The 12,660-nt window shown below is 40.9% G+C and overlaps 1 protein-coding gene across 2 annotated transcripts in view; it reads left to right on the top strand.

The window, feature by feature from the left end:
* Positions 1-828: 828 nt before the first annotated feature.
* Positions 829-12,660, top strand: part of MTCL1 (microtubule crosslinking factor 1) — a 126,868-nt gene continuing 115,036 nt past the window's right edge. For both annotated transcript variants that reach the window (XM_058177438.1, XM_058177439.1), the window contains exon 1: positions 829-3,387. In XM_058177438.1, coding sequence (XP_058033421.1) covers positions 2,416-3,387 — 972 coding nt within the window. In that variant the 5' untranslated portion in view covers positions 829-2,415. The remainder of the gene's footprint in view (positions 3,388-12,660) is intronic.

Genomic DNA, 12,660 nt, shown 5'->3' on the forward strand with positions numbered 1-12,660 from the left:
CCCTTTAGAATAATATCTCCTTAGACATTCTGATTGCCCTACCCTTACAACCCTTTGAACAATTTCTAAAAAATTGTTTCCCCCCCCCCCCCACAAGTTCTGGCATATATCGGTTGTTCCCACCTCTTTTAATTAGAATAGGTTTTATTTCCTAGTCACAATGGTTATGTTTAGTTTTTGTTTTAGGTGTTTTATCTATTTTTAATTTGTGTACTGCCTAGAATTAAGTTAGGCAACCTTATAAATCATGAATAAATGTTAAAAAGTCCTACATGGTTTGTAACTACATATATTATACATGCTTACTTTTATACTGGAATTATAAAACAGTTTTGCTGCATACAACTCCCTAAAGAAGTCAGGGTAAACCCATGAGAGTGGCTTGCTGTTGATGACACTGTATCATCTATCTCTTAGCTTACTCTCCTAGATAGAAAGATATGAAACTATACCGATAAACCACCAGTTGAGATAATAGCTTTAGTTAAATCATATTGTTATTTTCAGGTGAGGCTATTTATAGTGCTTTCAATCAGATAAATATTCTTAATATTTTTACTTTTATTATTATTGCTAGCAATTTTAGAAGCCCCTTCACTGAGACAGAAAGAATGCCTATTTGAACAGAAATAAATATTTAATGTTCCTTTAATGTTCCTAAAAATCTAACACTAGAAACAGGTTGCTTCATCTATCTAATGATCACCCACCCCTGCTGGGCAAAAGTTATATCACTTACATAATACGAAAATCATTTTATAATGTATTTATTTTTAGAAATCATAAAATACATATAATTTTATTCTTTTTCAAGCAGCCAAGACAGCACACAAGGCAAGATAAGTACAATTTAAATTTCTTTGTTTCTTTTCCATCAGAGTGCTACTTTATTGTCTCATATAACATAATGCCAGAAATATCTACCTTTCATTTTGTTTCACTTCCATTATTTTATTAGACTCTTTCTTTCATTTGTTAAAAAAAGATGAAAGTTATCACCATCTCTATTCTACCCTCTTCTATAAAAGTTTAATGTGAAATGTTCTCTTTGAATTCTTCATTGGCTGCCCTACTTCTGATTTAAAAACAAACAAACCGTATGTTAATAAATATCTATGTAAAAAATAGCAGAGTGGTTGTTCAGATTTTGAATTATAAAATATTTCAAATAGTTTTTATAAAATGTGTTCAGTTCTTATTTTTATCCTCCACATACTGTAGTAACATTGATTTATGCCCAAATGCATTTTACTACTAAAGACAATATACGGTACTTTTTTCTTAACATTGAAGAAAATGTTCTTTGGATCTAATATAGAAATAACATCAGAAATAGGAAAATGGATAATTCCAAATGATTTCTAAAAGTTACAAGTATAACAGAAAACAGCAATCAGCATGGATGTAAAAAAATTCGAAACAATTTCTAGCAATCCACTTCAGAAAAATAAAACATTAAGGCAAGTCTGAATATAAGAACATCACTGTGGACATCCCCTTATCTGTGCAGCACAATGGTGAATGTTCGGTAATGTTACCTGACTGCCCTCCACCCAAACATAAAACTTGTTATTGTGTCAGCATGCGTTCCAGTAGGTACACAGAGGTACATGGATGCTGCTGATCCCGTAAAGGGGTCTTGTTTTTGCCAAGCAGCAATCGTTAAGAAAAGGATTGGATCCTTTTAATTAACACCCCTCCCCGTTTATCATAGACTTAACTGGCACAGGAGCCCCAATAAAAAAGCACGCAAAGATCCCTTGGGGGGGGGGGAAAGTGGCTTGCGCCGAGAGCAGTTTGGCTGGATGTCAGAAGGGGAGGATCATGCGCACAGAAGGGGCAGCGTCAATACGGGAGACAGCGGCGTTTGCAGTTTTTTCTATTTCAGGAGCGAAAGCGAGGAGGAAGAAGCCTGGAAAGATCGGAAGATCCGAGAGAAGGAGGAGGGCTCCAGGGGGATGAATGAGCGATGGTCTGTGAGCTAGCGAAGCGGAGGAGATATTGGGAAAACAGTTGCCTTCACGGGAAGAGACGGAAAGGGAGTCAGTGTTGCAGGCTACAACGTTTTATACATCCAGAGCATTCAGAGGACTGGGAGAAAGAGAGAGAAGTAAGCTTTGCTACCGACGGTGGTTTTGTGTTCCTCGACGCGGCGCAGGAAGGGGGAGACGGGCACAGGGAGGATGGGGAGTGTTGTTGAATCACAATAGCGCCAAGGGAAAAGTGTGAGCTTTCTGGTGAGAAAGAAGTAGGAGTGATGAGAGAGCAACCGGGAAAGCCTGAGGAAGCCGCGGTTGCTGCTGGGCTTCACCAGGAGTACCGTCGTCTCCGCTCCGCTTATTCCTGCTCTTGGAGAAGATTGGAGGAGCCTCAAGTGTCCGCCACTCCCTGGCTGTTCCTCCACCAGCCGGGACTATGGAGACTTTAAACGACACCAACCTCCTGGAGCCTCTCAAGTCGCTGCCGCCCTCGCCGCAGAGTCCCCACCATTCTTTCGCCGAGAAGAAACGGCTCCATCGAGCTCCCTCCCCTGCCAGACCTTTCCTCAAGGATCTCCACGCCCGGGCATCTTTGGCCAAGCCTCCGCCGGTGCCTCCCAAGTCGCCCAGCCTGTCGGTCAAGCCGCAGCCTCAGCAGGGGGGAGCCCGTCCGCAATCGCCGGGGCTCTTGGCGCCCCAGTGCCGCCTCTCCCGCCGCAGCTGCGCCCAAGGCGCAAAGGCAGGATCGGCGCCTTTGGGGGCCGGCGCGCCTGGCAAAGTCGGGACCGCCAAATCCGTCCTCTCCAGCAAGAAAGCAGCCCGGGCCCAGGACCAGGCGGGCGGAAAGGCCACCGCCAGACAGGTCGGGGGTGAAAGCAGCCACCCGTCTGGCAAGAACAAGAAGGGAAGGCGGTGCGTTTCCTTGGCTCAGCCAGGTGCCTTGTCCCCAGCCTCGGCCGCCAGGATCAGCCACACGGACAGCAGCTCGGACCTCTCTGACTGCCCCTCCGAGCCGCTCTCCGATGAACAGAGATTGACTCAGGCCGCTAACAGCGATGCCGAGTCCGGCACCGGCTCCAGCGATCGGGAGCGCGAGGCGCCGCCGCCGTCCCCTCCCCCTCTTCCCTCAGGGCCAGGCGGCGGCCCCCAGCACTCCTTGCCGTCTTCGGAACCATCGAGCAAAGGGCCGGCCCCGACCCCGGCCCCCTCGGGCTTCCAAGGCGAGGAGGTGATCTGGGGGAGAGATCCGGAGAGAGCGGCCGCCAAAAGTGTGCAGCCTGCTGGGAGCCTGCGCTTGGGCGGCAAAATCCCAATGGTGGTAGCCTCCTACGAAAGGCAGCTAGTGGCAGACCAAGAAGAGCTGCTGAGAGAGATAGAAGAGCTGCGCTCAGAAAACGATTACCTCAAGGTAAGTGGCTGGAGGCAGGAGGGAGGGGGAAGACTGGGCCTGAAAGGGGGGACCGAAGGGCGGGTGGGGACTTTAAACGAAGGAAGACCAGTTGCTGAGAAAAGGCCACCTTTTTTTTAATGAAGGAACTCCCTAAGCCAATTGTTCAAGTCATACAATTGTATTTGGGCACCAGAAGTTTCAGTATTTCCCCCTTGATCATAGGACATTGCCCTTCCTTGCTTTGAAGTCAACAGTCCTCTGTCTATGGAGATTTTCAGTCATCCAGGTCATAGTTGTCCCAAAGGTGTTTTTTCAAGAGACAACTGGACTTTCTGGTGCAGTTGCCTCGTGAAAAAGCACCTTTGAGATAACAGTCCTGTGCCAATCCTTTGCTTTATGGAAAACAATGTTTGTGTGTTGAATTCCCTACAGAGCCATGATTTGGACATGGATGCATCATTCTTTCACCTTATTTATTCTACAAAGGAAAGACATTTGAAGCTGATAGATCCAAAGTGTTTTCCTATTGTAGATATTGTATTTATTTACTTATAGATTTAGATACTCTTTAATCGAGGAATTCAGGGTGATATGCATAGAGCTCCTTCCTTCTGTTTTTCCCTACAACATTCCTGCAAAGTAGGTTGAACTGAGAGTTGCCCAAATCCCTGGTTGTGCTTTTGTGTATGAGGTGGATTAGAACCTGGCTTTCCCTGCTGCTACTCTGTTACTTTAATGAATAACCATCCTGACATTATTTGGTTTGGTGCAATTGAAATTGGGTCACATCAAACTTTTTTACATGCAGACATGCAAACTTCTTTAAAGTGTAGCTTAAATGTGTTGAATTCTGAAACAGCTTTGCACTTCCCAACTGCTGCATTCCAGAGTTGTTGGATTTCCTAATAGCTGAGCTGAGAATTATTGGGGTTGAAATCTGATGTATCAGGAGATACCAGTCTGGAGAATCCTTCTTTAGAATCATGCAGATGGATAGAGAAAGACTTGGATTTTCTTTATGAAGCATTCTAATTCTGGAAAAAACACTACAGATAAGAGTTTGAAGAAATAGAATTGTTGATGAATATATTTTTGTGGGCAAAGGAAAATGGCTTTTTGAGAAGATATGCTGTCAATCCATCTCAGTGATAGGGTTAGGCATTGGTATTTGTACTTTGCAAGGGGGATTGAGAGTATGGGATTAAGTATGGGAAATGTCAATTTCTTCAATTCCTGCTTTGAAATGTTACAAGAGTTTAGACAGAGTTATTTAAGAAAACAGACATCTGACTACTATACAGTTTCATGTTTTATCCCTTATATTTTTGATATTAATAAGAAAGTGACAGGAAAGAAATTGGGAACATTAGCCTATGCATGTTTACTTAAGAGAAGCTCCAATTAAACTCATTGATGTGCCTAGGATTGCCACCTAATTCAAGTTTCTTATGTACAGATTCAGTCTCAGATGGTTCATAATCATATTAAAGTATTTTTATTAGAAGTGAGTTATCAGTTATGCCAATATAAAGAAAACCCTTGTTTTGTTTTTAAATTGAAGTTGTATATTCCAAACTTATCTTGTATTTTAATACAATTTACCCATCAGCATATAGTATAAGCAAGGCCTGTTGACATCAGTGAAATAAAAATGAGAGCTGCATATAATTGCATTGAAGTTTTAAATTGTTGTATTTATTATTGAAGTTTTAATTATTTATTAGTAGGGTATCGTAGTCATCTTTTGCCAGGTGATTCAATTTAGTAGCATAATAGAAATGACAGTTAAAGGCAATACTGTACTAAGTCTCTTGGCCTTCCACAAAAGGGTGAAAACCTGGCTCCCTCTGTGAGAGCGCACGGGTCGGTGAGAGGTATTAGGTAGCAGTAGGCGTAGATAACCCGGCCCTATGCCATGGAGCGCTTTGAAGGTGGTTACCAAAACCTTGAAGCGCACCCGGAAGGCCACAGGTAGCCAGTGCAGTCTGCGCAGGATTGGTGTCATACGGGAGCCACGAGGGGCTCCCTCTATAACCCGCGCAGCTGCATTCTGAACTAACTGCAGCCTCCGGATGCCCTTCAAGGGGAGCCCCATGTAGAGAGCATTGCAGTAATCCAGGCGAGACGTCACGAGGGCGTGAGTGACCGTGCATAGGGCATCCCGGTCTAGAAAGGGGCGCAACTGGCGCACCAGGCGGACCTGGTAAAAAGCTCTCCTGGAGACGGCTGTCAAATGGTCTTCAAAAGACAGCCGTTCATCCAGGAGGACGCCCAAGTTGCGCACCCCTTCCATCGGGCCAATGACTCGCCCCCAACAGTCAGCCGATGACTCAGCTGACTGGTTTGCAATGCCGGCCTTCTCAAATTAAAAATTAGACTGAGCGTGATTATGTTACTACTTGATTATTTTAGGATTAATATAACTTTTTAAGATAATTTTATTTTTGCCATTTAAGAAGTATAATCATTGATCATTATATAAACTATAAAGACAAAAATAGAATCAGAACAGTTGATTATGATGTTACAAAAGCTGGATTTGATATTCTTTATATCAAGCATTTCCTAAAGCATTGTTTATGAAAGAACTGACAGCTGAGAGCCAACACCTAACTGAAAGACTTTCTGAATGTAGAATTGTCAAAGATTTTTTATATTATGCCATATAACAGCTGCTTGGCAGCAAACAGCAAAGGCTTTTCCTGCTAAGGATATTAAATGATAGGAAATTTGCCTCAGCTAAACTTCTGCCTTCCAGGCAGCTGATAAAGAGACAGAAATTCCAACAGAAAAAGGGTGATAATCCTGCCTTAGTGTATGTTGTTTTTTGCAAGCCTTTTTCAGTGCCTGTGTTGTTATGATATCCTATCCAGAAATAATGGGATGGGATAAATGCAGTATCTTGTGCAGTCCTCTAAAAGGGTAAAATATGTATTGTGGATCTGGAAGTTAGAAAAGCAAATTCTCAGGTTTTCTTAAAAGGAAACCCATGGAATCATACATATACGTTTGTTTCAATGTGCCCATGTAGACTGGTTATGGTTAGTATATTTTAAAATGAATGAATGAATGAATGAATGAATGAATGAATGAATGAATGAATGAATAAATAAATAAATAAATAAATAAATAAATAAATAAATAAATAAATAGTATGGGTTAGAGGATCCCATCCTATCATATGCTGACTACCACATCACAAATAATAGAAGCAAAAATTGTTCAAGTTATAAAAATAAATAATCCAGATGAAATATATAGCCTTTTGTTTCACACATAAAAATACTGTAGTTTGAGTCTTGGAATAAGTTTTGTTAAAGGTGAGGGCTATAAATACAACAATTATTGAACACAAACTGATTGGCAAGACGACCCAGTTAGGAAGATCTTTACAAATAGAACAGATTAGTTAAAGGGTTAGGATTAAGAATTCCAGAATTAAGGAGCATGTCAAATATATGTGACTTTGTTTACATGTACTTGTAAACTATATATTATATAAATGAATCTATGACTTAGTTATGCATCATGCTAAGCCAGAGCTAGGCAACTGAGCAATAACACAAGCATATTCAGTGGGGGAATGATTATGTGGTATGTGTGGTATGACACAAATTCTACTTCTTATTTATATGCAGTGTACTGATGCAAGTAGAAAATGGCAGGGCTTATGTTGTTACTTCATTACACAGTTTTCATCATTCTGATTAAAATAAATACCTATGGGCAACATGTAGACAAATCTATCTTAAAAGATTAAATCATGGCAACTGGACCAAAGTTTAATTGGAGACCATTATAAGGTTATGCAATCAAAACCACTGTTTTAATGGCACAATTTTTTGATTTAAAAATGAGCACAAAAGTAAATTTCAGGTGGAGTTGATAAGCATATTCATTAGACAAAAAAATCCCCTTTGAAAAGGACAATATTCTATCTCCCTGTACTTTTGCTGCCCCACCTTCAAAAAGATTGCTTGCCTCTGAACTAAGTCATTCTTTGTTGAATAAGCACAGTTGACTGGTTTTAGATAGATAAAGCTAAGTCATAAATTATGGTTTTTAAACCACAATGGATGATTTTGTGTGTTTTACTAAGCCTAAGCTAAAGAAACAAAGACTAAGTGCAGTATGTGAAGCCATTCTTGTGACTCCTGGGTTCATGTGTTACATTATCTTCCTTAATAGTCACTAGGTGTAATGATACGTGAGAATGACCTTGAGGGATGGGGGTGGGGGAAGGATCAGATAAGGGCAGGAGAGCCACAGCTGCATAAAAAGAAAGACAAAGAAACTCAGAAAGAATCTTCCCTAATTTACCAGGCTGTAAAAAGAAACCTGGAGAGATTTGTACATTCAGTCTCACAAGGTTCTGTTAATATAGCCTTACAATAAAATAGAATTAGTTTCTGTCAGGTCTACCTGGGAAGGAGGTTGCTAGATTTTTGTTATTTTTTTTAAAATTCACTAAATGAAGCCTCAGTAAAACTTGAATATGGTTAATTTATGAAACCAATTTAAGTTAGGGATTAGAAAACTGAATTTTATTAAACCATAATTAAAATAACTATGGTATAATGTTTGAACATAATGCCAGTTTTAAGAGACAGTAAAAATAAATATTTCAGAATTAGTCTTTCCAATTGTTCCTACTGCTGACAGTGATAGGGATGCTATCAGGATTTGTGGCTTACTTAAATTTATTCACATAACAAATTTTATATTACTATTATATCCAAGTGGGTCCACTGTCTTCCACGTCTTCTGGTCACTGGTAGTCTCTCTCTGCTTTTAGCTAGATTAGTTAAGCCACAGGAGTTTTAATCTTAAATCTAGGATGTGGACACACTCTCAGGGAACAAGAATTTGTTCACAGACTGGATCAGCAAGTAAAATTATAGGTAATTAGTAGATACTTTCCAAAGAGTATAAGACCTGGCATAGGGCTTAGAAATATGTGAACACTATGACAAGAATATTGCTGTTTTGAATGTGGGTACTCAGAGAAGGAAGTGGGCAGAGATGGAATAGCAAAGCCAGTGTCAGCTGTAACCATTTGAAAAGAAGTGAAATGGAATATCATACTAGTTGGTTCTTTCTCACTCTCAGCATTGCTTAAATGAAAATACTGTCAGGTTCCAGGAAACAAACAAAACAAACCTGGTTTGATGCTGTTGCCTTTTATTCCTGGCAGTAACTGACCACTCAGACAAAATTATTGTTAGGGCTGCCTGCCCGGGAGTCCCATCACCTTTTATAAAATACACCAGTGAACCCAAACCTCATTATCCACTACCCAACGCCTATCCTGTCCACGTGACCCAGAAACATGGTTAATGTGTTCTACTCCAACTGTAAGTATGACAGTCAGTCCTTTAAAGGGGAAAGTTCTACTCTAGTAACTGTAATTATTAAAGTCAGTCTCTTAAGGGGGAAGTGTTTATGTGGGTTTCCTTGGAACACACTGCTCAATCCTGGCTCTGAGCTTAACAGCCAGCTCTGGGATCGGAAGAGGATGGCAGGGGGAGTCTTGATGAAGTGCTGTTGCTCTCCTCCTGATGGAACAACTCCTTGCCCTCCGTCGCGAGTCCTCAGCAACTGGCAAGGTAGCGTGCAGGGCCCCTATCCTCTGCGGCTGCAGTGACGACCATTCCCCCCTGAATGGCAGCTCCGGGCTGTTGGGCATACCGGAGCTGACAAATACAGCACAATATCCTAATTTAGATAACCTGCAATACAGTATTAGAGTTTGGACTATTGCAATGCTCTCTACATGGGGCTGCCCTTGAAGTGCACCCGGAGGCTGCAGCTAGTCCAGAATGCAGCTGCGCGGGTAATAGTGGGGGCAACTCGTTGCTCCCATGTAACACCAATCCTGCGCAGCTTGCACTGGCTTCCTGTGGTCTTTCGGGTACGCTTCAAGATTTTGGTTACCACCTTTAAAGCGCTCCATGGCTTAAGACCCGGGTACTTACGGGACCGCCTGCTGTTACCTTGTGCCTCCCACCGACCCGTACGCTCACACAGAGAGGGCCTTCTCAGGGTGCCGTCCACCAAGCAATGTCGGCTGGCGGCCCCCAGGGGAAGGGCCTTCTCTGTTGGAGCTCCTACGCTCTGGAATGAACTTCCCCCCGGTTTACGTCAATTGCCTGATCTTCGGACCTTTCGGCGTGAGCTGAAAACGCACCTATTTATTCAAGCGGGACCGGATTGAAATTTTATTGGGGTATTTATGTTTTAAGATTTTAAATGGTTTTAAAATTTCAGCCACATTATAATATTTCTTTTTAACTTCTTTTTAATGTTTATATATTGAATTTTTACTTGGCTGTACACCGCCCTGAGTCCTCCGGGAGAAGGGCGGTATAAAAATCGAAATAAATAAATAAATAAATAAATAAATAGAGTTGTGACTAGCCTAGATATAAAGAAATAAACAATATAGCTACAATAAACAATATTAAATGTCATGAAGACAATTAGTACAATATATGTACTTGTTTTTAGCTAATTAAAATTCAATTTCTCTATTTAACCAGTGGTGGTGTGGTGCTTAAAGTGCAGTATTGCAGGCAAACTCTGCCCATAGCATAGAATTCAGATAGGGCTGAAGGTTGACTCAGCCTTCCATCTTCCAACGTCAGTAAAATGAGGACCCAGATTGTTGGGGACAATATGCAAGTAATGCTTACATTGTAAATCAATCAGAGAGTGCTGTAAAGTGCTGTGGGGTGGTATATGACAATTTGCCACGGCCAACTCACCACGACCAACTCACTGCGGGAAAACTTGTGGGACATAAGGTACACTAATATCAAAGAAATGGCGGAATAGAATCATTAAGGAAAGGATGCAAAAGGAGGGACAGAATGAAATGTAAATGGCAAAAAATAAAATATTTTTTATTTATTTTAATTAAGTAAATAGAATTGTTAAATTGTCCTGCAGTGAGTTGTCCCATGGCAAGTTGACTGTGGTGAGTTGGCCATGGTGACTTGGTTGTAGCAAGTTGTCCCATTCCCTGGTATCTAAGCCTAATTGCTCTTTCTCAGTTTTAAGTGGGAAACATACCACTGGCGCTACTCTGTCTGATTTGCATATTATTTTCATAAAAAATCCTTAGAAGGATCTCAAAAGCAAAGCTGGGCTTGACCTGGTTAATAATTGAAAGAAAACCCATGAAGTAATCCCAGGGCTGCAGGGCTAAACAGGGAAGTTGAAACCATTTATGTATTTCTATCAAGAAAAACCAGGGATCATGTTCATCAAATCTCAAAGAGTTAAGCTTGACTTGAGGGAGACTTTACTTCTAAAACAAAACTTATTAGTAATTTATTAACGGCCATAGGTGCAAGAACCTATGTTAAATAGTTAACAATATCAAAAAGGTATTGCTCATTTCTCTTAATATTAAAATTTCTCATCCATATATAGAAGTTACTATTTAAAATGCTCCTGGATGGTTTTTATGAGATGGAACTTCAGCAAAGTCTGATCCTCTGGCACAGCAGTGAGGTTATGCTCAGAAAGATCTATAAATAAAAGAAACTGAGCTGATTTGGTAACCACAAATACTGTGCTGCTTGACTCGTCCCTTTATAAATATTGTATTTCAAGTCTGCATTAACAAAACCTTCTGTCTGTAGCCTCATACTAATATAATTTATGGGAGTTCTGATGATTGAAGGCTCATGTCAGAATTGAGGCCAAACTAATGGATTATAACTAGACAAAGCTTGCAAGGAAAGGCTAAATAATAACAAAAAGGACTATGATTATTTATAGAAGGTGTCTGATAGTGTCATCCTGGTCATCATTCTTATGGATACTTTACAAGGCTGGATTAGTTTATGGCCAGACAAGACATGAAACAGTAACCTCGTCTGCTCTATTTTTATCCATATTTAAGAGGTCCAGTGTATGCTACAAATTTAAATAAAACTAGTGAAAAAGATCAATAAACTACTTACTGTATACATGGTTACAAACATAAATATTCTTCCTCTACTTCCTTGCTGCATTCTATTATTTAAAGGACTTTTGTGGGCAGCATAGCTTCTGTTCTCATTCTTCAGATAGGAAGGAAAGAGTTCAGCCTCTAACCAATATTCACCTTTTGTTACAGAAAGTAGATAGATAGAGGGTCAGGATTATAAACAGTAAATGAAATTGCTGGGAAATATCTACGTTGTCTCCAAATGGCTGTCCAGCCCTTTCATGCCCTGGTCATCTCCCAATTGGACTATTGCAACATGCTCTACATGGGAATACTCTTGAAAAGTAACTGGAAGCTTCAGCTGGTACAGAATGTGGCCACACGAGCCATACTGGCTACCCAAAGAAGGGCACATATAACAGCTTTGCTCTGTGAACCACACTGAGTGCCATTTTGCTTCTGGGTCCAATTCAAGATGTTGGTCATCACCTATAGATAAAGCTCTAAATGACATAAGGTCAGGATACCTACAAAACCAGATTCACCCCATCACATTGTGGAACATCCTGCCCAATCTCTTGGCCTTGAGAAATTCATGTTTTTTTTAATAATTTTAAAACTTTTTAAATTATTCTGATTTTATTGTTAATTTTATTGACTAATAATAATAATAATAATAATAATAATAATAATAATAATAATAATAATAATAATAATAATAATAATTTAATTTCTTTACCGCCCTTCTCCCGAAGGACTCAGGGTGGTTTACAACCAAAATAAAATACAGCAACAACGCATACAATACTAAAAACAAGCATTAAAAACTTATTCAATTTGGCCCCATTTTAAAATACAATCAACCCTGTAAAATTAATAAAAATTTAAACCCATAAAAACAGCTAAAAATTTAAAAATTCAAGCCAGTCCAGCAAGACGGAATAAATAAGACTTATGTTTGCGGCGAAAGGTCCGGAGGTCAGGTAGTTGTCGAAGTCCAGGGGGAAGTTCGTTCCACAGGGTAGGAGCCCCCACAGAGAAGGCCCTTCCCCTGGGAGCCGCCAGTCAACATTGCTTGGCTGACGGCACCCTAAGGAGTCCCTCTCTGTGAGAACGCACCGGTCGCTGGGAGATAGAAGATGGCAATAGAGGGTCCCGTAAGTATCCCGGTCCTAAACCATGGAGCGCTTTAAAGGTGGTCACCAATACCTTGAAACGCACCCGGAAGACAACAGGCAGCCAGTGCAGTCTGCGCAGGATGGATTTTACATGGGAGCTCCGAACTGCTACCTCTATCACCCGCGCAGCTGCATTCTGGACTAACTGGAGCCTCCGGGTGCTCTTCAAGGGGAGCC

The sequence above is a fragment of the Ahaetulla prasina genome, chromosome 3 (assembly GCF_028640845.1).
Source record: "Ahaetulla prasina isolate Xishuangbanna chromosome 3, ASM2864084v1, whole genome shotgun sequence".
NCBI classification, from domain to species: Eukaryota; Metazoa; Chordata; class Lepidosauria; order Squamata; family Colubridae; genus Ahaetulla; species Ahaetulla prasina.